Here is a 26,020-nt window from a genome sequence, read left to right as displayed (position 1 = left end):
CAGGAGAGTTTGGTGTAACTTTGGTCAGGAAAGTCATGACTATTCAAAAGGCCCTTCAGGAGACTACAGATGCTAGTACCAAGGCAATTCTTTAAGCTCATCTGGACTCTCTGCATCTCTTGCAGTTGCAGCATTTCAAACAGAATCTAAGTGTGGATGAACTCAAGCAGGACATTGCTGATCTGAAATCCTACAATGCTGAGAAGTTGGATTCAGTCATGCCTTATGGTACTATACAAGATTTGTTGGGGAGACTGAGGAAAGAATCTGATGCTGACAAGAGGCTGGCCAGATTGGAAAACAGAGTTCAGATCATTGAAGACTATATGGTCACCATTCTTCAGAATCAACAAACTCAGACAAATCTACTAATGCAGCTGGCAAAGGCACAAGGCTTGACCCCTACCCTTGATGATAACAAAAAGGGGGAGAATAAAAGGGAAGGGGAAGGAGAGCCATCAACAACAGTTCAAATATCTCAAGTGCTAGTTCCTGCCATTACCACTTCTCCAACTATTCAAATCAAAGGAAAGCTTGATGGAATTGATCTAATCTAGATAGCAGCAGCTGAATTACAAGTCAAAGAGCAAAGGAGGAAAATTGATGAAAAAATGCAACACATTTTTGGTTCTACAACTTCCAAATCACAATCTGTGAAGCATAGCACAAAGGTGGAATCAATCATTTTGGAGCTCAAGCCAGTTAGGAGGAATAAGGTTGGAGAAACTTCTTCCAAGAATATGAAACCTATGGTTCTCAAGCCCAACAACAGATCCAATAAGGACTCTACAAAGAATCCTCTAAGCCTTGCTCAGATGAAAGAAGTCGATTTTCCTCTTCCAAAGCCTGATGAAGATAAGGTTTTGGGTAGAAGTATCATAAAGCACAAAGAGACCATGGATGTGGTTGAAAGGATGAGTATGGCTATTATCTTTAGAGAGGGAAAAAGCATCTGTGTGATGCAAGGACATCCCAAATTCTCAATAGCCAAGAGGGAAGAAGCCAGAAGGTTGAAGGAAGAAGCCAAAAAGCTAAAGGCTGACAAAAGAGCACAAGCAAAACTTGAAAAACAGCTAAAGTCAAGTCAAGCTGAAGAAAAGAAAGAAATTGAAGACAAGAATGAAGATGTAGGTATGGGGGATATGTTTAGTGATGATGTGGGAGAAAGAAGTAAGGAAAGAGAGGAATGGCAGAAAGGGAACAGAAAGAAGGCCAATGCAAAAAGAAAGATGGTAGATGAGACTGAAGAAACCCAATCAAAATCCAAACCACTACCTTCTATTCATGAACCCATTGTGCCTAACCCCTTCATAAATATCCATGGTGAAACAATCACTCCTAAGGAGGAACCAATTGATTGGGACACCATCAAATTGCTCACCTTCTTAACCACTTCTCCACCAAAGAAACAGAAAAGGAAAATCAAATCAACACCTCCTCCAACCTCAATCAAATTCACTCAGAAGCCTAAGCCTAAGCCACAAGCCTCTAAGGATGATTATGTTCACATTTGTGACATAAAAGAATTTTCAGACATTGAACTCTGTCTAGATGAGCTGGAGGAAGTGAGGGGAATAGATGCCTACAGACAGCTACCAGAAAGACTAGTGTTCAAATACAAAGGAAGTGGGGAAAGAACTTGGCCTCTCTACAGGATTCTGAATGAAGGCTACTCTACCTTGGTTAGAGTCTACTCATCCATAAAAAGGGATTCTGGCTTTACCAGGACTGCCAAGACTGAGATTCTCAACAAGATTGCCAACATAAGGAAGACTTGGTGGGAGCCCAATGCCTTGCCTAGAACATTACTCATTCAAGAAAGAGGAAATACAGTTCACAAATCACCTCATTGGTTGATGGAGTTCAGAGACAACAAAGGAGTCAGAAGATTTTTCAGACTTGAAGATCAGCTCAAGATTTCCAGTAATGAAACTCTCAAGGATATGCAATCTAAGTTGGACATCAATGAAGAAGATGAAGCTGAGTTCTACAGACAACTTCAACTTCAAATAGAGGAGAATGACATGAGGCTAGGAAAGAAAACAAGGGATCAAAAAAAAAGAAATTAATCTGCTCAGGCTAAAGGAGCACCCCTGAAAACAATGTAATTCTTCAATTCCATCTCAGCATACATATTTTTGCAGCACTTTTGAATTTCTGCTTTATTACAGTTAATATGTTTGTCAAGTGTTTTGTTATCATCAAGCTAAACCCAAATTTATGCCTACAGTTCTAGTAGACATAAATAGGGGGAGATTGTTAGGAATATGTGTATTAGTTTGATGATAAGTTAAACAAAACACTTAAGTAGAAATCTAGTATTTGTAACCTCAACGGATAAGATCATCTTGGCTATCCGTTGAAGGAGTAGCTTTACTTAGAAATAAGTTTAGTATTGTAGCACATTTCATTCTCTGGATTCAAGTTGTAACTCTTAGATGTTGTAGGAAATTATCAGTCATGTTGACTACTAGTGGATGTGCAAATAGGAGGGCTAATTATAAATATTTCATGCCTTGTAATTTTGTATAAGTGAAAAAATATCAACTAATATTGAAGACCTTCAACGGATAAGAAATAAAGCTTCAACGGATGTCTCTAAAGCTTCAACGGATAATATCCATCAACGGATAAGTGCTTCAACGGATAAGACTTCAACTGCTAATGCATCAACGAATAAAGCTCCAACGGATAAAGACTCAACGGATAAGGCATCAACGGATGAAAACTTCAACGAATAATTAGTTCAATAGCAGTTGATAGTGACAATTCATAAGCTGACAGAGGCACATGGGTTGACAGAGACAAACTGGAATGTGGCAGCCTCTAGGAGGAATCAAGAAAATGCAGCATTTCCATTCTGGTGCAAACAAGGGAGTATTCAAAGATCAACAGCTAAACCCAAATTGCATTGGATAGAGAAATGAAGAAGAAATATGTGAAGAGCCTCTTTAATTGTATTTTACAATTTTGTCTTCACTTGTAAACTTGGTGATATATAAACCAAGTAGCAGCTAGTAATTAGGTGTGAATTTTCAAGAGCTGTTTAGAAAAATCCAGAGAGAAAATCATCTAGTTTGTACTAGGAAGCAGCTATGATTTAATTCCTTGAATCACAGATTTTCTGAAATAACACATCTCTGGTGGAACAACAAATCCACCAGAAAAGTTTTTAAGTTATTTGTGTTCTTTACATTTGTGTTTGAATATATATCTGTCTGTATCAGCTTCAAGCCATTCACACACATTTACTCACTAAAACACTTAGCCTTAGAAACTACTCAAAACTTGAAAAAGTTTTGAGATTTACATTCAACCCCCCTTCTGTAAATCTCATTGTTAGTCCACTGGGAATAACAATATGTTTTATATGTTGCTCGAAAATGATTAATTAAATTGGGGATGCTTGTGTTTAATTACGGAGTTTTAGCACATTGTGATTGTCGATATTTAGGCATAAGTTTACTAATATAGTATATTTGTACCTTTAATTAAAACTAGCATAATAACCCGTGCTAGGTACGGGTCATTTTCTAGAGTTTTTTTATGCAAGCAATTATAATGTTTTTAGTTATATTCTTATTTGTAAATATTGTATAATGTCTAACGTATTTATCTGTGTATCATTTTCATACAAGACATTACTAAATTACACAACGTTTCCAATACAGCTTATTAAGAAAAATATATGTATTCTTGTTTGTGTTGTATAATCGTATTTAATGAATGAATATAAACAGGATAGTCAGTGTACGTTTAAAATAAAACAAATAACTTAATTTGTAGAATGTTATTGGTATGTTTACAATATGTTGAATACAGAGTTGACCAAAAATTTTGAATTTCATTTAAATAAACTGTATAACTGGTCTATATTTTTACTGAGTTCTCTACTAACTTATAGTTAAGTTACTCAATTTAAAAAGATAAAAAATGAATAACTGAATTCAGAATTACTTGTAATCATAATATAAAATAATATAAAATTTACACTACTGTTAATATAAAAGTCGATTTTAATGAAAAATATTAGTTTTTGAAATTTAACGTATGTATGTTTGGAAAAATGTAAGTTTTTTGACACCACTCTTAACAAAATAAGATTAAGTTATATGTGTCTATGTTATCATGTGAATTATCGTATGTTACATTTCTTAGAAAATTACGATGGTTTCAATAATTTATATGCTAAATATCTGATTTATGTACATGTATAATCATTATTAATATCTAGTGAGGTAATTGATTACTTAAATAACATGTATTTATAATTATTCAAAAATTAAAATTATGTAATAAATAAATTGTAATAATTTATATATGGTATTCACATTATCACTGACAAACAATCCATATTTGTTTTGTACGCGACCGAGTATCAATCAAGTAACATAAAAATAAATTATATATTGTAAGACTTATTATTGATGTTCATGATTTTTTTCAAGAATTTGAAGGAAAAATTGTAATTATATTGTTATTTAAACTATTTTTAAGTTCTTTCATTACAACTCTAATATTTCTTCATATAATAATTTGATAATATTGTACTCTATTTTCCTAAAATTAAATATTTTTCAATTTGATAAAGTTATATAAATATTAGTTGAACTGGTTAATTCCTACAAATTATTGAACAATATATATACTTTTTAAATAGTATAAAATGTATTGAATCAAATGCTACAATATAGTATAGATATAACTTTTATTTGAATAATTCAAAATATTAAAATAATTCAAAATATTAAAATAATTCAAAATATTTGTACAATATTATCTTGATCAATAAATATTGTTTATCTAAAAGAATTCTTTTTAAAATGGTAGTTTTTTAAAAGTGAAAAATGAAAAATAAATCGATTTAATATATCATCGTAGTTTTAACAAATCTCGTGAGATCTCATATCAAATTTCAAATATTTTTAAAATCGGGACAAGTCCCAAAACACTATTACGCTATCAGTGAAGTTAGTAATTTTAATACAAATAATCAATTGACTTGATCCTATAAATACCTCAAACACATTAATTTATATTAATATAAGATATCAAAAAATTTCACACTATTGGTAAGATATTCTCGTCGAACTTGTAATTTAAATTTACTAAAAGTAGAATTTGACAATGTTTTTCGGCTAGTCATGTAGTCAAATTTCGAGTATTTTTTGAATAATGGGCCAAATTCTGATTTCAAATTCAAAATAAACTAAAATTCATTAACTCATTATAATTCGAACTTATCTAAATATTTAATACCAATCTAGATTATTCATATATAGGCGATTCTATTTTCAATATTTTCTTTAAAAATTATATATATACATTTTAATTACTTTTTATAATAAAAAATTGTTAAAAATATAGGAGATATATTTTCAAACTAAAAAATAATAATAAATAAAATAATAATCCATTTATGTATTATGCCTAACTTTATATCTGGAATTCAGTTCTTTAGAATTTATTGTACACAAATATTCAAGTAACTGTCATTTTTTTGCGGAATTCAAGTAGCTATCTTTAAAGTTAAATAAAATATTCATTTAGCACACTTACATATTATGTGTATGATAAAAATTACATGTGACAATATAGTGTGGTGGTATGAGGTTGTACAGAAGAATGAAGCAACCCAAGTTCGATTCCCACAAAAAACAACTTTTATATAAATAATAAAAATAGGGGTAGTTTAGTCTTTTCAATGAGACTTTTTAATCTCAAAATATTATCCCCTTGTTGTGCTATTATATATAGAAGAGATGACAAGGCTACAACTGATGTGCAAATTTTGAATTTGTCGACAACAGGCCATTACATATTGGTTATATTGGCAAGCTTTTTTGACAAATCTGACATATTTTTTTAAATATTTTCAGGAGGAAGACAAAAATATTGTTTTTCACTTATATTAAATGATGGAATGACTGACCTTGCGCTGTAATTATAAGTATATTTCTCTTAATAATTAACAGTTATATATTAGTACTACCATGATTATATATTAGTACTAGCACTGCATTTTGCTTCTCTGTACATCTAGATGCTACTTTAAAATATGGGTTCATCACGTGTGGTTATCTTGGCTTCTGCATCAGCAAGTTCCAACTCTGCAATCTTTTAGATTTCTGCAAAAAAATAAGTCAGTTATACTATATTCATATGCACACTTCAAATTACAATATATCAAAGGTTAAAAAATAAAACCTTGTCCTAATTATTAAGCATTAGGTAAATTAGAATGCAGTGATGTAGCTGATTTCCCAGCCACATGGACGGTGTCAAATGAAAAAACTAAGTAAGCATTTATAAAAATCCTAGTCATTCTATTCCTGGTAAATCAGAACTTAAGGATTAGAAGATATTAATCTTTATTCCCAAAGTCCGGTTTGCTATTTAAAAATGGTTCGGACGTCCTAGATTTTCTTGATGCACATTTAATTATAAATTTCATCATATTAGTTGTTATTGAGCCTACTATTTGATATACTACTTTTCAATTACTGGAACAATAGCAAGGGGTAAATTCAGAATAATGCAATGCTGCAATTTCCTATCAGAATTTATATTTCACATATAATTAGCAAAGATTGCTAGTGCAGGACTTGGATATAGTAGGGACTTCAAGAGTTTCACATCTTTATGAAGTTACAAGTGAGTCAAGCAGTTTCAAGGAAGGTGTCCACAGTTCCACATGTTTCTAAAGTTATAAATGAGTCAAGGAGTGTCAAGGAAGGTGCACTCCAGGAAAGACAACTGGTTCATCAGCAGCATGAAGATCAATCTCAAAAGCCGATTTCTGAAGCATATAAATTTATTTAAGTAGAATCTTTAGGTCAACAGTTGGAATTGGTAGGAATTAAAAATGTATTTTGAAATTATTATGACTTGTAAGTTATTTATTCAAGTATTTTATATTGGTTTGTCTGTTGTCTTGGTTGAATCTGATAAGTATTGAGATTTTTAATTTAGGTAACAAGCTGTTCAAAATTTATCACTAAAGATGTTGCCTTATAGTCTCACAAGGTGTTGGAAAAAATAAATCAAATGATGTTGCTATACCACGATAAGTGTTGGCAAAAATAACAAATGTTAATAATCTAATGTTGGTATAGACTGACAAAGGTGTTGCCATAAGAATTAAGGTAACATCAACATTGTGTTGTTATTAACCACATGGTGTTGCCATAAACTTAAAGCCAACACCACTTCTATTGTTGCTATTGAGAAAATAATGTTGCCACAGATACCTAAGGCAACATATGTCGCGTGTTGGCATAGTTTTCTAAAATATGTTGGCATACAACAAAGGCCACATGCAAATTTTCAACACCCTCAAAATTAACCAAAGTGTTGCCTTACGCTTTATGGCTACATTTTACAGCATTTTTAACATTTTTTAATGTTGATGAAGACCATTTATGTGGTACTGATAGAAGACATAATGTTGGTTACCTTCATGATTCTTGATCAAAACTGCTCAATTATTTGGTCGGACATGGCCAAATAAAGTTGAAGTGTTTCCTTCGAGTCAGGTCTCATTAGAAGTGAGGCATTTCTCAGATATTCCTTCACTTCTTCAGAGGTCCTCTGAAATTCGGACACCACACAAAATTCTTGGACCCTTTGACTACAACGAAGAATGGTAAGGCTTTCTCAGCTGATCTTGAAATGAACCTCCAAATGGCAGCTAACCTACAAGTCAACGTTTGGATGTTCTAAACGCACTTTCCATGTCAAGAACTTGTTTATTCTGGTTTCTTTCTCCGGGTCATGATTTGTATGTCAATCAACAAATTTTGATACCAATTATTAGTCCCTAAGTATCGTCGAAAGGGGAGGGGGTTGAATACGATATCTACAATTTTTTTTTGATTATGTTCAAGTTCTTCGTTTAAAGGGCGAAATCAAAATAAGCATAAAACCATTTGAGAAATATATTATTTTATTAATATAAATCTTGAGTTTGCTACACTATAGTTAATTACGATTAGCTATAACAAATTCGACAACATAACGGTACAAAATAAAATCTTAATAAATTTATCTTCAATAGAGCTCTTGTTTTTGCAGTGAGATTATCGAGGAAGATAATTGAATAAATTGAATTCATTCATCCTTTAAGTGTGGACATAAGCTATGTGTCGACAAGAATCTCGAGTCTTGGTCTTAAATGTCAATACAAACATGTTAGGAATATGTTCTGAACTTGATGATAAGCTAAACAAAGCATATTAGTAGATTTAACTTAGTGTATTTTGTAGCACTCGACGGATGATCTAATATAGTCCCGACGGATAAAGTTTACAGTCCCGATGGATGACAGATTAACATCCATCGAGTGAGTAGCTTAAGTAATAATAAGAACTGTAGCACATTTTTGCAAACAACATGTATTAGTCAAGTAGATTGCTCAGGGATTTACAAGTCATGTTGACTACTAGATTGATATGCAGAATAGGTTGATTAATTGTAAATATGAGATGTCTTGTAATTTTGTATAAGTAAAATGGAGTCAAGTGACAAACAGACACCCGACAGATGATCTACAAGATTCCTAACGGATGATCAACAAAGCTTCCATGCAATTGTGAAGATATTCAAAGATGTTGGAATAGAGTAGTGAAGCAGCATGGAGTTAAACTAGATATGTTTTGTTTTATTATCTTGTCTTATTATCATGTAAACTTGGTGATATATAAACCAAGTGTAGCAAGTAGAACAATTAACTAAGCAGATACATTTTTCAGAGAAACATATCAAGCTATATCCAGTAAGCATTTCTCTGTAGTTTAGTTGTTCAAACTTGTAAGCAACTGTGAACTATTCAAACTTCACAGGGTTCTCATTTGATATATATATACATATATATATATATGGTGGATACTTTCAAATCCATCAGAAAGTTTTAAAAGTTTTTGTTTTTATCACTTAGTGTTTTGATTTCTATCATCTTTTTATTCCGCACAACTGGTAATCAAACACTGTTTTATTTATCAAGTTAGAACTGTTTCAAAATCTGAAAAAGTAGCCAGAATTACATTCAACCCCCCTTCTGTAATTCTTGTTGTATTGTTAGGGAATAACAATTGGTATCAGAGCAAGCTCTTGAAGTACAAAGAGTGTAAAGATCACAACAAACAGCAATATGAACAAGAAGGATGTTGGAGTCAAAATTCCATTTCTGGACAAAAATAATTATCACCACTGGAAGGTGAAAATGCACCTACATCTTCTTTCCCAAGATGAGGCCTATGTGGATTGCATAGAGAGAGGTCCTCATGTGCCAATGAGAGCTACAACTGGAAATGAACCATATGTTCCCAAACCTAGGCATGAATGGTCAGACCCTGATATTGAGCAAGTCAGGAAAGATAAGAAGACCATGAACATATTGTTCAATGGAGTTGATGGTGATATGTTTGACAACATCATTAACTGTAAAACAACCAAAGAGGTTTGGGACACAATCCAGATTATTTGTGATGGTATTGAGCAAGTAAGGGAGAACAAGATGCAACTACTGATTCAGCAATATGAGCATTTCACTGTGAAGAAAGTGAGTCTCTCACTGATATTTTTAGTAGATTTCAAAAGCTACTAAATGCTCTAAAGTTGCAAGGAAGAGTCTATCAATCAAAAGACTCTAACCTCAAGTTCCTTAGATCTCTTCCAAAAGAGTGGAAGCCAATGACAGTCTCATTGAGAAATTATCAGGATTACCAGGAGTTCACCTGGGAGAGACTGTATGGCATCCTAAAAACTTATGAGCTTGAAATAGAAAGATGAGAGGATGGAGAAAGGAAGGAAGAAAGGAGGGTCCATAACACTGGTTGCTGAGTTAGAGAAGGAGAAAGAGATGAAGGTAGAAATTGTTGAGTCTACATCAAAGGTCTGTGAAAGCAAGGGTAAAGGGCTGGTAGCTGACAATGAAGATCACTTGAGCCAAGATGACTTAGATGATATTAATGAACATCTAGCATTCCTATCCAGAAGATTTTCCAAGCTCAAATTCAAAAAGAATTTTGGAGCATCAAAGCCAAATAGAAACATGGTGGATAAATCCAAATTCAAATGTTTCAAATGTGGCTTGGTAGGGCATTTTGCAAGTGAGTGTAGAAAGTCTGATTCTAGCAAAAAGAAGTTTGAGCCTGTTGATTATAAACATAAATACTTTGAGTTGCTCAAACAAAAGGAAAGGGCTTTCATCACACAAGAGAATGATTGGGTTGTAGATGGATTGGATGAAGATGAAGAAACAAGCTATGTCAATCTAGCCCTAATGGCCAAATCTGATGAAACAGAAACAAGTTCTTCGAGCAATCAGGCAATCACCACTAACCTAGCACATTTATCTAAAATTGAGTGTAATGATGCAATAAATGACATGTCCACAGAATTATATCACCTGCGTGTTACACTTAAGTCCCTCACTAAGAAAAATGCTAAAATTAAAGAAAACAACTTGTTTTTAAGTGAGAGGAATAATTTACTAGAGTCTCAGTTTATAGAATTTGAGAAATTGAGAATTGAGTGTAAGATTTCTAAGGATGAATTAACTGAGTCCTTGAAGAAAGAAGAGATTTTAAAGAAGCAGCTTGAGCGAGAACAAGAAGTGATTAAGGCATGGAAATCATCCAGAGATGTCCATACTCAAATCACTAAAGTTCAAGGTATTGAGTCCTTTTGTGATGCATCATGGAAGAAGAGTAAATAGAGGCTTGAGTCCAATTTGGTTGAAGGATTGCTTACAGATGTGGACTCGACGGATGATGAAAATCATCTGTCGGATAATCAAAAAGATTATCTGTCGAGTGACAAGGAGCCACATTCGTCGGCTGTGAGTAAACCAGTTAGCAAATCTAAGCTAGCTAAGTTAAATGAGAAATATGGATCAGTTTCTAAAAACTTTATTCTAGGAGAATCAAGTTAAGTTAGGAAGGAAAAGAAAGTTAATGTTGGTCATCTGACAGATTAGAAAAGATTGAGGTTAAAAGAGAAGCCAAAAGGAAAAACAATATAAATGGGAAAGTAGGAATTAACAAACATAACAACTACACACCTGATAAATATGCTCCAAGAAAAATCTATGTTAAGTGTGGTAGTGTTAATCATTTGTCTGTTAATTGCAAACTTACCATGCCTACTCATATGTCTACACCCTCATCTTTTCCCAACATGACTACCATGCCTACCATGCCTATGAATGCTATGTCTGCTCAGAATATGAATGTATAATTTGCTAATATGCCATTTGCACCTAATCCTTATTATGCTGCATTTAGTATGCCTCAAATGTCATTTAGCATGCCTTACTGGAATAACATGTTTGCAAATAGCATGCATTTTCCTGTTATTCAAAATGTGCATGATAATTCTATTTTAATAACTGGTTTCAAAGGTCCAACTCAAATGACTAAGGATGAATCAGAAATTTCCAAGTCAAATGAGATCAAACCTAAGAAACCAAAGAAGAAAGCTAACAAGGCAGGACCCAAGGAAACTTGGGTACCAAAATCAACTTGATTTGATTTTGATGTGTGCAGGGAAACATAAAGAATCTTTGGTATCTGGATAGTGGTTGCTCAAGGCACATGACTGGAGATTCTACCCTGCTCACTGAGTTCAAGGAAAGAGCTGGCCCAAGTATTACTTTTGGAGATGACAGCAAGGGTTATACTGTGGGATATGGCTTGATTTTGAAAGACAATGTCATCATTGAAGAGATTGCCCTAGTGGATGGTCTCAAGCATAATTTGTTGAGTATCAGCCAACTTTGTGATAAGGGCAACTCAGTAACCTTCAATTCAGAAGCTTGTGTTGTGAAAAACAAAAAGAGCAACAAAGTGGTTCTTACTGGAGTGAGAAAAGGGAATGTGTATCTAGTTGACTTCAACTCATCAAATGCTGAATCTGTCACTTGTCTTCTCAGTAAAGCAAGTCAAGATGAAAGTTGGCTATGGCACAAGAAGTTGTCCCATCTAAACTTCAAGACCATGAATGAGCTTGTGAAGAAAGAACTAGTTAGAGGTATTCCTCAAGTGGATTTTACTAAGGATGGATTGTGTGATGCCTGCCATAAGGGAAAGCAGATCAAAGCATCATTCAAGAAGAAGCTTGATTCAATAATTGAAGAACCTTTGCAATTGCTTCACATGGATTTGTTTGGACCAGTCAATGTGTTGTCCATCTCAAGAAAAAGATTTTGCCTAGTAATTGTGGATGATTTCTCAAAGTTCTCTTAGACATATTTCCTAAAGTCTAAAGATGAAGCTAGTGAAATCATCATCAATCACATAAGGCAAGTCAACAATCATCCTGACTTTAAAGTAAGAAGAATCACGAGTGACAATGAAACTGAGTTCAAGAATTCTGTGATGAGATCATTTTGTGAAGAAAATGGGATTATGCATGAGTTTTCTGCAGCAAGAACTCCACAACAAAATGGAGTAGTGGAAAGGAAGAACATATCTCTTATTGAAGCTGCAAGGACAATGCTTGAAGAATCAAAGTTACCAACATACTTTTGGACTGAAGCTGTGAATACTTCCTGCCACACTCAGAATATCTCTTTGGTTAATCAAGCAAAGTGCATGACACCCTACCAATTGTTCAAGAATAGGAAGCCAACTCTAAATTTTCTTCATGTCTTTGGCTGCAAATGTTATATCTTAAGGAATCAAACTGATCAACATGGGAAGTTTGATGCTAAAGTAGATGATGGAATTTTTGTTGGATATATTGTGGGAAAGGCATATAGAGTCTACAAGGAGAGCAACTCAAGAAGAATGTCTATATAACAGCTTCCTATCTAAGGAAGAACCAAAGAAGGTAGAAAAAGCTTTGTTGGATCTTGATTAGATTTTAGCTATGCAGGAGGAGCTAAACCAATTTAAAAGGAACAAGGTATGGAAGCTGGTACCCAAACCTAAAGGAAAGAATCCAATTGACACCAAGTGGGTATTCAAAAACAAGATGGATGAAAATGGCATAGTGGTTAGGAACAAAGCTAGATTGGTTGCTAAGGGCTACTGCCAGAAAGAAGGAATAGATTTTGATGAAACCTTTGCTCCTGTTGCAAGACTTGAAGCCATCAGAATTTTCTTAGCCTATGCAACTCATGCCAATTTCAAGGTCTATCAAATGGATGTCAAAAGTGCCTTTCTAAATGGAGATTTGGAGGAGGAAGTCTATGTCAGTCAACCTCCTGGTTTTGAAGATCCAAATTTTCCAGAATATGTCTACTATCTCTTGAAAGCACTTTATGGACTGAAGCAAGCACCTAGAGCCTGGTATGATACTTTATCAAAGTTTTTTTGGAAAATCACTTCAAAAGAGGTACTGTTGATAAAACTTTATTCTTTAGAAATGTTAATGGATCTAATATACTTGTTCAAATCTATGTAGATGATATTATATTTGGTTCTACTGATGAAATTTTTTGCAAAAAGTTTACCAAATTGATGCAAAGCAAGTATGAAATGAGCACGATGGGAGAACTAACTTACTTTCTTGGTTTATAAGTTAAGCAAGTTAGTGATGGAATATTCATTAGTCAAACTAAATATATTCATGATCTTTTAAAAAAGTTTGATCTAATGGATTTCACATCTGCAAAAACTCTCATGGCCACTGCAACTAAGCTTGAATTATACACTACTGAAAAGTTTGTGGATATTTCAAGCTATAGGGGCATGGTTGGCTCACTTCTGTACTTAACAGCTAGTAGGCCATATATAATGTTTGCTACTTGTCTTTGTGCTAGATTTCAGGCTGATCCTAGAGAATCTCACTTAGTAGCTATTAAGAGAATTTTCAGATATCTCAAGGGAACACCAAAACTTGGCATTTGGTACCCTAGAGATTTTGGTTTTGATCTAACTGGTTATTCAGATGCAGATTATGCAGGTTGTAAAATAGACTGAAAAATTACAACAGGAATCTATCAATTTCTAGGGAACAAGCTTGTTTCCTGATTCAGTAAAAAGCAAAATTCAGTTTCTACTTCTATAGCTGAAGCTGAATATATTGCTGCTGGTAGTTGCTGTGTACAGATTTTGTGGATGAAAAACCAATTGTTGGACTATGGTCTGCAAGTGGATAGAATTCCCATTTTCTGTGATAACACAAGTGCAATTGCCATCACTGAAAATCCAGTACAGGATTCAAGAACAAAGCACATAGACATCAAGTACCACTTCATTAGGGAACATGTGATGAATGGTCCTGTGGAACTTCATTTTGTTCCAAGTGAAAAGCAGCTTGCAGATATATTTACCAAGCCACTTGATGAATCCACCTTTTCAAGGTTGGTAAGTGAGTTAGGTATGCTTAATTATTCTTGAATCATTTCAGATATTTTTGCAAGTTATAATGTAGCCAGAAACTTAATTGATTTTTCTGTTTTGGATGAAATTTTGGCTAAGTCAAAATTTACATCCCGACGGATGCTTATTATCCATCGAGTTTGATCATTTGTCGGAATATTATTTGTTAATAAAAAAATCAATTACTTTTCTGGATTATTTTATAACCCGACGGTTAATTGTTTTATTCTCATCCGTCGAATTGTCTCAATCTTAGCCGTTAAAACTCCGAACGTTATCCATCGGGTATACTTACAGTTTGTAAGTATAACACGACGGATAAGTGACAAATTTTTTACAGTTTAGTTATTTTTAAATGGCTATTTTGGGCTATTTTGATTGGTTACTTTATTTCACTTTATTATTTTTGACAGTTTATTTCTGAGATAGTATAAAAGCATAATTCATTTTTATTCTATTCTTTTATCATTCTCAAATCAATTGCTCTAAATTCCTTTCTTCACCAAAGCAAATATTCTCTCTGCAAATTTCTCATTCTCTAACAATGGCACCAGTAGTCAAAATCATGTCTCAATCTGGATTTATCTATGAAAAGAATAACTTTGTAGCTCTTGTGAACAAGGAGATTCCACAGTCTGGAGACTTTCACAAGATGATGGACTTTGTAAAGAGCTGTAAACTCAGTTATGCTATGCTGGAATCACCCACAATCTACTGTGAAGTTGTGGAGGAAATATGGACAACTGCCGTGTACAACTCTACTGACAAGACCATAACTTTCACTCTTAAAGGTAAGCAGTTTTGCATTAATAGTGACATTATCAAAGCATGCTTTAGAATTCCAGATAACATTTCTACTGTTCCGCACACAGATACTGATATAGTTAACATGTTAAATTCTATGGGCTATGTACTTTCAACCTCTAAGTTAAGTGAGATTATGAGGCTAGGTCTTAAAAAGGAATGGAGCTATCTGTGTGATGTTATGACTAAGATATTTTCTGGTAAAATAAGCAATTTTGATTCTGTTAATATTTTCATGCTTAACATGCTTTATATGCTAGTTACTGATAAGTACTTTAACTTCAGTGACTTGATCATGTTTGAGTTAGGTTATAAGTTAGGAGAACTTAATAAAATAGGTAAAAGTGTTTATTATGCTAGATTCTTTATGATGCTTGCTAACCATCTTTTTGAGAACATTGTTGTTGAGAACCTAACCAACAAACTGAATTGTTGGGTTCAAGAAAGGAGAGTCATTGCTGATCTCAACAGGGCAAGTCACCACAAAGAGGTGCCCCTCTTTTACTTTCCAATCATGGGGGGCCTCAGGTAAGTGAGGTAAGCACCACTGTCTCCACTCTTCCAACCTCACACATTTCTTTGCCTTCAAGTGTAGCTATGAAATCTGTGTCAATGACCCAACAAATGCCTACCCAAGCTACCAAAATAACAATTCCTAAATCCAAAGCTAAGAAAGCCCCCTCTGGTTTCTTTTAAAAGAAATCAATTATAAAATCTACTAAACTCAAAGAGGGGAGTGTGAAGGAGAATGAGCAAGGTGAGGGACAGGGTGAAAATCAAAGAAACCCTAAGGATAAGGCTCGTGAGATTAGTGTACCTATGCCTAGCCACACCACAGTTTCCCAACAAATTGTGGTTGTTAATAAGGATATTAGCTCAATTCTAGTTTTATCCTCCCAAAAGGATGTCACTATTGAAACAAACTCCCAATCAGGAGCACAGACCAAGAGGGCTGGGACACAAGTTCACCACAGAGTTATGCTAGAAAGAAAAGATCTAAAACCCTTGGGGATGCACAGTGAACACATATAGTACAAACTGGTGCTAAAGACCCAGTCACTGCACCTTCTCAAAGTCAGATTGATGTGGCTCCAATAAATGTGGAGTCACAGCAAAAATCATTAATAATTGAAGCACTTGAAACACCAAATTCACCCACACACTCACTGGATGTAAACATGATTCATACATCACTTCCAAATTCTCCATCTTTAACTCTTTTGGAGAAGCCAAAAATCCAAGCAAGTGAGCATCATCTTTTAGATGATTTGTTGGCTCACTTGTCAATTCTTTCTGAGTCTATTGAGACATCTGTGCCTAAATTTTTATCAATCTGCACAGAGTCTACAATAGTCTCCACTCCAAACTCATTCACTTCTTCTATCCCGGTGGATATTCTTCATCCGTCGAGTAGTGATTGTATCCCGACGGATGTACCTAACAGCAGTCATCCGTCGGCTAGCCAAACTACTATCTCGGTGGATATTCCTCATCCGTCGGGAGTCTCTGCACAACTTCAAATTCCTATAATTGTCACAAGTGCAGATGACTTAGTGGTAGTACAATCACTCTTAGGGCTGAGGGCAGGGAGTGAATAGAGTGAGAGGCTGAGTTGCTCCCAGGCAAAAGGAGAGAAAATGAGTGAACCAATGCATACCATTTTTTCAGGTCTGACAAAAGTGAGTGAGAGGAGTCCCACCTTAGATGGTGAAGGTGAGGGTGTGAGAGTGGGTAGCCAAGGGGAGCCCTTGATGCAAAAATAGAGAGAACATGAGAGAAATGCAGGTACTGAAGAGATAAGGATGGACACCATTGCTAGTGAGTTAATGAATGTCAGTGATGCAGAAATGGGGAAACTATCTCAGCAAATATATAAAACTATCATAGAATCTACCCCCTGGATGCTGAGATATTTACTCATCCTGTTCCAGCTTATCAAATTATAGCTGGACAGGGCAATGAGGAGGCTGAAAGGATGCTCAACTTATTGCACACCACTCAATCTATGCAAAGAGCAAATGATGTCATCACAACCATGCCACCTAGAGCTGATGATGAGGTTGACTATGGTACTGGTAAATCTGCAGATTTTTTTGGAGATGATGGTGATGATAGTGAAGAGCTCATGGACATATGGGAAGAAGCAGGAACCAACTCTAGATCTGGCCTGCCATCATGGGCATTCTCCAAGTACTGTGATATTCAACACTTCAAAACCGCTCTCATCCATCAAATCCAAGAAACACATAATGTTCTTCAAGCCACAACAAATGCTAGCACCAGGAAGCTCTTACAGGCACATCTCAATTCTCTACAATTGCATCAAATCTAGGGTCTTCAACACAATCAGGATGTCACTTCTCTCAAAACTGAGATTGATCAAGTGAAGAAGGATCTCTCTGAATGATTGGATGCTAAACTTCCAGATGCAACAATGCTTGATATTAAAAGACAGCTAAGGAAGAATTCTGATCTTTCCACTAAAGTGGATTCCCTGGATACAAGGCTAACTGTAATGAAAGTCTCTTTAACAGTTATCCATCTTCATCAAGCACAACAAACTCAATTGCTCCAAAGGCTGGTGGCTGTACAATCTTCTACCTCCACTCTATTTAATGATAACAAAAAGGGGGAGAAATCATTAACTCAAGTCAGTCAAGCAGAGCCAACTAGTGAGGGGGAGCATGTGGTAAATATTCAAATCAGCCAAGTAATTGTTCCATAAATTACTCTGCCAAAGCCACCATTATTGGACATCATTGATTTAATCCAAATAGCAGTTGTTAAGCTTGAGTCAAAGACAATTCCTAAGATGCTTGATGTTGCAGCTGTGGAGAAGGAATTAGATGATAAATGGAGGAAATTACATGCAGAAATTTAACATAAATTTAGGCCAATTCAGAAACCAGACAAAGTCTTTAATCATCACTCTCAAGTCAAGCAGATTTCTGTGAATGAGATGAGTTTGAATTATCTTGAAAAGGGTCAAACTTCTTGCATAAAGTCTTCAAAGGAAAATCTGGTCTTGAAGCCTAAAAGAAATTACTCAAAGTTCTTAGACAAAAATCCTATGGATACTGTGTATGAGATACCTAGGCCAGATGAGAAGAATCTGTTGGCTAGGTCAATTGCATTTTTCAAAGATCCGGCTGATTCATCACTTAAAAGAAGGATTGCCAAAATCTACAGAAATGGTAAGGAAATCTGTGTGGTGGCTGGACACCCTCAGTTTGTAGAAACTAAAAAGGAAGAGAAGGAAAGAATCAGGCAAGAAAAGAAGCAAGTTGCCTTAGATGCTAAGAAGCTTTAACAAAAGAAGGAGCAAGCTGCTATCTTGGCCAAACTTCAAGTTGTGAAGACTACAACTGAGATTTCTGCACAACCATCTGTAATTGCTGAACCTCAAGATCAGAAAATACAACAGGAACCCCAACAGATAAAGAAACCAAGGTACAAGCAAAGAATCAAGAGAAAATTAGACTTCAGTGATGAGGAAATGGAAGACTATATTCCTAAAAAGTCTATAACTTCAACTCAGACATCAAAACCCTCAGTGGTATTTGAAGAATTCAAGGTGGTGGATCCAACTAGAAATATTCATGGTGAGCCCATAATTCCAAAGGATGAGCCAGTAGACTGGGATAGCTTGCCAATTCCTGAACTAAACTTTCCTATCTTCAACAAGCCAAAGAAAACAAAGATTAGAGTAATCAAGAAAGTGAAGCCTGTGACTCTTAGATCCAAGACCCTAACCAAATCTCAACCCACAGTCAACAAGGAAGATCTCTTATACATCTGTGACATCAAGGAGTTCTTTGAAATAAACCTCTACTTGGAATAATTGGAAGAAGTAAAAGGGATTGATGCTTACAGACATCTTCCTGAAAGGCTAGTGTTCAAGTACAAGGGAGGGAAAGAGATCACATGGCCACTTCACAGGATTCTTCAAGAAAGCCAATCTGTACTGATAGAGGTCTATTCATCCTTCAAGAAGAACTTTGGATTCAATGTGACTGCAAGGAGAATAGTCCTAAAGAAAATAGAGGAGCTAAGGAGTAATAGAGCCAAAGATGCACTTCCAAAAACTCTGTCTATTCCCTTCACAGGAAAGAGAGTGCATTTGAGGCCTTATTGGCTGATGAAATTCATGGAAGATAAGGGAGTTAGAAGATTCTTCAGACTGGATGACCAACTGAGTATCTCAAGCAATGAGACTCTTTTGAAAATACAAGAAATGTTGGATTCCATAGACAACTCCAAAATCAAATAGAAGAGAACAACAAGAGGCTTGGGAAGAAATCCAGACAATCAAGGAAATAGATTTATCTGCTCAGACTAGAGGAGCACCTTGATAATGACTGTGAGCAACTCTTTGTACACTTTGCTTTATTCAATTTTCAGTAAATATTGTAACACTTATCAGTTTTATCTAATACTTTTCAATCTATGTCTTTAAGGTATTTTGTTATCATCAAGTTTCTCTTAATTTATGGCTACAATTCCACGAGACATAAATTGGGGGAGATTGTTAGGAATATGTCGTGAACTTGATGATAAGATAAACAAAACACATTAGTAGATTTAACTTAGTGTGTTTTGTAGCACTCGACGGATGATATAATATAGTCAGATTAACATCCATCGAGTGAGTAGCTTATGTAATAATAAGAACTGTAGCACATTTTTGTAAACAACATGTATTAGTCAAGTAGATTACTTAGGGATTTGCAAGTCATGTTGACTACTAGATTGATATACAGAATAGGTTGATTAATTGTAAATATGAGATGTCTTGTAATTCAGTATAAGTGAAATGGAGTCAAGTGACAAACAAACACCCGACGGATGATCTACAAGACTCCCGAAGGATGATCAACAAAGCTTCCTGACGGATGACAAGCATAGACCCGACGGATGATCAAATTCAAATAGTTGTTGACAGTGACAACACAGTCACATGCGTCGGGTGTTTGCAAAAGGAATGTGGCAGCCTGTTAAGCAGGAATTTGAGAACAAAGAAACATTACCATTTCCATGCAATTATGAAGATATTCAAAGATGCTGTAATAGAGTAGTGAAGCAGCATGGAGTTAGACTAGATATGTTTTGTTTTATTATCTTGTCTTATTATCATGTAAACTTGGTGATATATAAACCAAGTGTAGCAAGTAGAACAATTAACTAAGCATATACATTTTTCAGAGAAACATATCAAGCTATATCCTGTAAGCATTTCTCTTTAGTTTAATTGTTCAAACTTGTAAGCAGCTGTGAGCTATTCAAGTTTCACAGGGTTCTCATTTGATATATATATATATAGTGGATACTTTCAAATCCACCAGAAAGTTTTAAAAGCTTTTGTTTTTATTACTTAGTATTTTGATTTCTATCATCTTTTTATTCCGCACAACTGCTAATCAAACACTGTTTTATTTATCAAGTTAGAACTGTTTCAAAATCTGAAAAAGTAGCCAGAATTACATTCACCCCCCTTCTGTAATTCTTGTTGTATTGTTAGGGAATAACAAAACCTTACTCTTGAATCTAATGTATCGACAACAACCTTGGCCTTGATCCCAAAGTGTCAACATGAGTCCTTGAGTTGGCCGGGAGTACAAGTCCAAGACTAGGCTATGTATCGGCACATTAGCTAAGTGTCGATATATTAAGCCTTACGGAATGTGTCGACAAGAACATGCTTGACCAGTCTTGAATTTGTCGACACAAGTAATAATATGACTTACAAATATTTATTTGTTTTCTGTGACTTTGAACTACTTGATTTAACCAGCTATATTCTTACAGGATAATCAACCCAATCAATTCTTGATATGTTGACACCTAGTGCACTGGTCTGCTTCACAGACGACTAACATATGATGAAATAACTTGATTCAGTTAATTCTTCGTTTGTTCAACATTTTCAAACTGCTTCATTCCTTCAATTCAATGGAATACTTAATCTATAATACTAGAACCAATTTACTTCTTTGATATTGAAAGTCCTTGGACGTTTTATTCTTTATGCAGGCTTGAACAATGAATTGAACTTTTTTTCATGACTTGATTATGGATTTGGAGCTTTAATTTCATATTTCAATTCTTTGTATTTATCCATTCTTCTGAATTCTTGTATTTCATTGTTAATATTATTTACCTATTTCTTTTCCATGTTAAGTTATATATGCTCTAGTACATATTACGTTACATCACATTGTATTTTACACATGTTCATAACAATTTGATGATTACCAGATAAAGCATCAAGGAAGCAGTACCTGATATCGATCCATAAAATCTATCGATTTTTCAATGTCGGGAAGAGAATCGTGATCCTCCGAGAAGGCTTTGTTCAGGTCAGTGTAATCCACGCACATCCGCCAACTACATTCAAATCGGCTAAAATCGGTGTTAAAAATTTTAAACAAATGTATTCGCGCACATGATGTTATGACATTATTTTTAGTCGATGTCTATTGCTATACTACACATCATACAATATGTTTAATAAATTTCGTTTTTCAGTTATATAATGTTATTTTTTCTACTTTTTGTTATAAAACTGACGTTCTTTTCCAAAAATAACATCGATAATACTACTTAATAAAATAATAATCTTATAATTATTAATAATCAACCAATAACTCTTTTCGATTAAAATACGCTATGAATTCAATTCAAATTGATGATATAAATTTAATTCAATTTAAATAAATAAAATAAAATACTCCATCGGTCCTATTTATCTGTCCTGTTTGACTATTTGCGGTCAAATTGACTCAACTTTGACTGAAAATTTCACATAGTACATTATCGAAAATATTCATAAAAATATATCACTGGAATGTATGTTTAATCTAGTTTAATTTGTATTTTTCAGTTTTTTAAAATAATGAAAGAATGAATTTTTATTTATGGTTAAAGTTGAGTCAATTTGGCCATCAGAAATCAAACAAAATAGATAAATGAAGACAGGGAGGGTATTAAAGAAAATCAGTGCATTATACGGGTTAGTAATAAAATTATTACATAAAATGTTTAATTAATTAATTACAAACCCACACATGACTTGAAGTCCCATCCTTCCGCAAAAGTGACAAAACTTCAACCAATTCACGGATTTTTTTTAATTTTTATTTTTTGCATATCATCGGATATTTTATATGTACTGCTATTAATTGCGAAAATTAAAATAAAAGCTGTACATTTGTTCATATTGAAGTCCTTGGCAATTTTCTCTGTTGTTCTTTTTCCCCTTGTTGGCATGAGTGTCATGAGTTCGTGTTGCTTTCTGACAATCTGATGTATGCTGACAATCTATACATACATATCCATATTTCAATTTATATACACACAAAACCATTTATTTTTCTTGGGTTTTGAGATGGCATACTCTAGCTACCAAACTCAGTAGCAACTGCCCCCCCCCCCCCTTTTCTTAATGGTATCTCTCAACTCTCATCTTCCTTTTTTTGATTATAACTCTTCTTTCTTCTAGTTGTTTAAAGATCTCAAGGGTATGTTAAATTTCAATTCTTTTGCGATTCTTGAAAATGCTGTTGTAGTTCTTTAATATATTTAGTGGGTCTTTTTAGCTTTTTAGATCTTGAGTGTATGCAAGTGATCAGCTTTTTGGTTATCTTGTGGGACTTTTGATTTTTCTGGATAATTTGCAATGAACCCATGTTTTATAATGTATGAAAATAGTGTTTCAAGAAAAAGAATTAACCTTTTTTTGTTTCTTAACTTCGATTTTTTTAGTGAAAAAGGAAGAGTTGGGAGTGTTGTGTTAGTGAATTGCATTTTGCTCTGTTTGCACATACTTGTGTTGCTGTAAATTATATCATCTGTATTAAGTAAATTAGAGTTTTAATAAGCTTCTTACAGTTAATTGTCACTGGATTTTCTTTTAGGTAGTATCGTCTTGATGCCAAACAATTTAGATTTTCTAATTTATTTCCTGCATGAGTGAAATACCTGGCGATATATTGTTTGCTTTCAATTGTTTAGCATCTGAAGTTCTTTCAATATAAGATTGAAGCCTTTGGTATAGATGCGGTGATATTTTTTTCAGATTATCTTTGATTAAGTGACGAACACTCAGTCTTTTAGCATTGATAATACTAAATGCAGAAACTAAGGAACACGGGTAGTAGGCAAGCTTCTATTGAAATGGGAGATTACAGTAGCGCACAGTTTGTGGATATTGATGAAGTTCATTCACCCAGGGCTGGCGGAATAAATAAGGTGTCGCTTCTACCCCTCGTTTTCCTGATCTTCTATGAAGTATCAGGAGGGCCTTTTGGTGTTGAAGACAGCGTGCAAGCAGCTGGCCCATTATTGGCTCTCTTAGGGTTTTTAGTATTTCCATTTATATGGAGCGTTCCAGAAGCTTTAATAACTGCTGAGATGGGTACAATGTTCCCAGAAAATGGTGGCTATGTGGTTTGGGTTTCATCCGCTTTGGGTCCGTATTGGGGGTTTCAGCAGGGTTGGATGAAATGGCTGAGCGGTGTTATTGATAATGCTCTCTACCCAGTTTTATTTCTTGACTACTTAAAATCAGGGATCCCAGCATTATCTGATGGTCCTCCAAGGATTGCAGCAGTACTTGTTTTAACGGCAGTACTTACCTACATGAACTATAGGGGTATGACTATAGTGGGTTGGGTTGCTGTTCTACTTGGTATTTTCTCCATTCTTCCTTTCGTAGTTATGGGACTTGTCTCGATTCCAAAGTTGGAGCCATCAAGATGGATGGTAGTTGATCTACACAATGTTGACTGGAATTTGTATCTCAACACTCTTTTTTGGAATCTTAACTATTGGGACTCAATAAGCACTCTAGCTGGAGAGGTGCACAACCCAAAGAAGACTTTGCCAAAGGCTTTGTTTTATGCCCTTATTATGGTGGTTCTTGGCTACTTCTTACCACTCCTAGCTGGCACTGGTGCTATTCCACTAGAACGTGACTTGTGGAGTGATGGTTATTTCTCAGATATTGCTAAAATACTAGGTGGAGTATGGTTGAGATGGTGGGTCCAGGCAGCTGCCGCAATGTCAAACATGGGAATGTTTGTGGCTGAGATGAGCAGCGACTCTTTCCAACTTCTGGGTATGGCAGAAAGAGGCATGCTTCCTGAGTTCTTTGCCAAGAGATCTCGGTATGGAACTCCTTTAGTTGGTATTTTGTTCTCTGCCTCTGGTGTGCTCTTGCTATCTTGGATGAGCTTTCAGGAAATAGTTGCTGCAGAAAACTTCTTGTACTGTTTTGGGATGATTCTGGAGTTCCTAGCATTCATTCAGCTAAGAATGAAGCACCCGGCTGCCTCTCGACCATACAAGATACCCCTGGGAACAGCTGGATCCATTCTTATGTGTATTCCTCCTACAGCTTTGATTTGCGTAGTGTTAGCTCTTTCATCCCGCAAAGTCTTTGTTGTAAGCATGATTGCCGTTATAATTGGGCTAGTTCTTCAGCCTTGCCTGAAGCATATCGAGAAAAAGAGGTTTATGAAATTCTCAACAAGTTCTGATCTCCCAGATATAGACAATCTTACAGATAATAGCACTCTTCTGAGCTAGTCCCTGATTTACGAGATTACAAGGCTCAAGATGAAAAAGATAGAGACCTACTGTTGTGCTAAAAGTTGAGGATACATGGGTTGTCTACACTCTAAAATTGCCGGAAGATTTTGATACATTGGTGAATGCTATTCTGTAATTTGTATGTCCTCGAGGATCAGTTGATCATGTCTGAGTAAAAGGTTATGTTTAGATTCTTTTGCCTCCTACTAGATGTACTTCTTTCAGATGCTTGTTCATGGTTCACAGAGTCATAGTTTTGTTCAAATTTAACTTGCTAATATGTATGATTTAGTCATTAAACTCCATGTTTCAGACCTTAGATGTAAAACCAGCTTGCAATTCTTTAAATTATAATTTTGCCTATGATATCATATCTGACATGTCATATCCGTCGCTCTCTGTTCAAACTTCAGAGTAAACATTTGAAATGACGATTATAAGTTCCTCTCTGTTCATAATTCAGAGTACACATTTGAAATGACGATTATAAGGGTACTGGTGACATTATACTGGAAATCTCAAGTTTCGAAATGTTGTATAGTCCTAAAAGTTTGTGTCACTGTTTTCAAGTGCAGGCTTTGCATTACTGATATACAACTGTTAGTATGTGGAATATATTCTGATATTGATACATATTCATGAAATTGTTGAAAGCTGGACTCATATGACGGATACATTTGGAAGGAGAGAGTTTGTAGATTGTATGGAGGTCATTACCGCTCTATTGTTCAACTCAAGGAAGTCACGGAATGTACAGTTACGAAGTCCATTGTTTTGTTGATGCTTCTTACTAATTTGTATATAATTCTAGATCAGCAGCCGATATATTCAAGTTGGAAGTTTTGCCGTTTGTGGCTCCTTTTAATTCATGTATTTTATAATCCTTCCGGGATTTTCATTAATTATATAATCTTTTTTAATTTCATTCTGCACCACTATGGAGAAGAAGAAGACCAACATAAGTAGAATTTAGCCGTTGTTAAGGAGAAGGAAACGGACCTTCACTCTCTTTAACATAAAATTCAGTATTGCAAAACGAAAACTGCCCAATCCAATTAGTCGTAATCGCTTTAAGCCAGGCAGCATTGCAAAATTCAGTTTCCCACACTTGCAATTTTCTTGCAACCATCAGCTGCTCCCGAATTACAACTTCATTTAATGTGACATTTTTTTATATATATTTTAAGTGGCAAAACATCTACCTTGTAGAAAAAGTCCTATTTTCTTCAAGTCGAATAATAAACTGTATATGGCTCTCAACTGAACTTGCCTCGGTTTAAAATTTCACCTGTAACAAACAT

The 26,020-nt window shown here is 34.8% G+C and overlaps 1 protein-coding gene across 2 annotated transcripts; it reads left to right on the top strand.

Moving 5' to 3' along the window:
• Positions 1-22,327: 22,327 nt before the first annotated feature.
• LOC141684066 (putative polyamine transporter At1g31830) lies at positions 22,328-25,085 on the top strand. 2 transcript variants are annotated; one of them, XM_074488900.1, is made up of 2 exons: positions 22,328-22,575; positions 23,265-25,085. In XM_074488900.1, exons 1-2 carry the CDS (start codon positions 22,573-22,575, stop codon positions 24,714-24,716), a joined length of 1,455 nt encoding a protein of 484 aa, XP_074345001.1. In that variant the 5' UTR covers positions 22,328-22,572; the 3' UTR covers positions 24,717-25,085. The 2 variants fall into 2 exon arrangements, with proteins under 2 accessions (XP_074345001.1, XP_074345002.1); XM_074488901.1 differs by having other exon boundaries at positions 22,328-22,648.
• Positions 25,086-26,020: the final 935 nt, after the last annotated feature.

The sequence above is a fragment of the Apium graveolens genome, chromosome 9 (assembly GCF_009905375.1).
Source record: "Apium graveolens cultivar Ventura chromosome 9, ASM990537v1, whole genome shotgun sequence".
Lineage (NCBI taxonomy): Eukaryota > Viridiplantae > Streptophyta > Magnoliopsida > Apiales > Apiaceae > Apium > Apium graveolens.
Note: the sequence above shows the minus strand (reverse complement) of the source record. Positions and strands in the feature narration are given on the sequence as shown.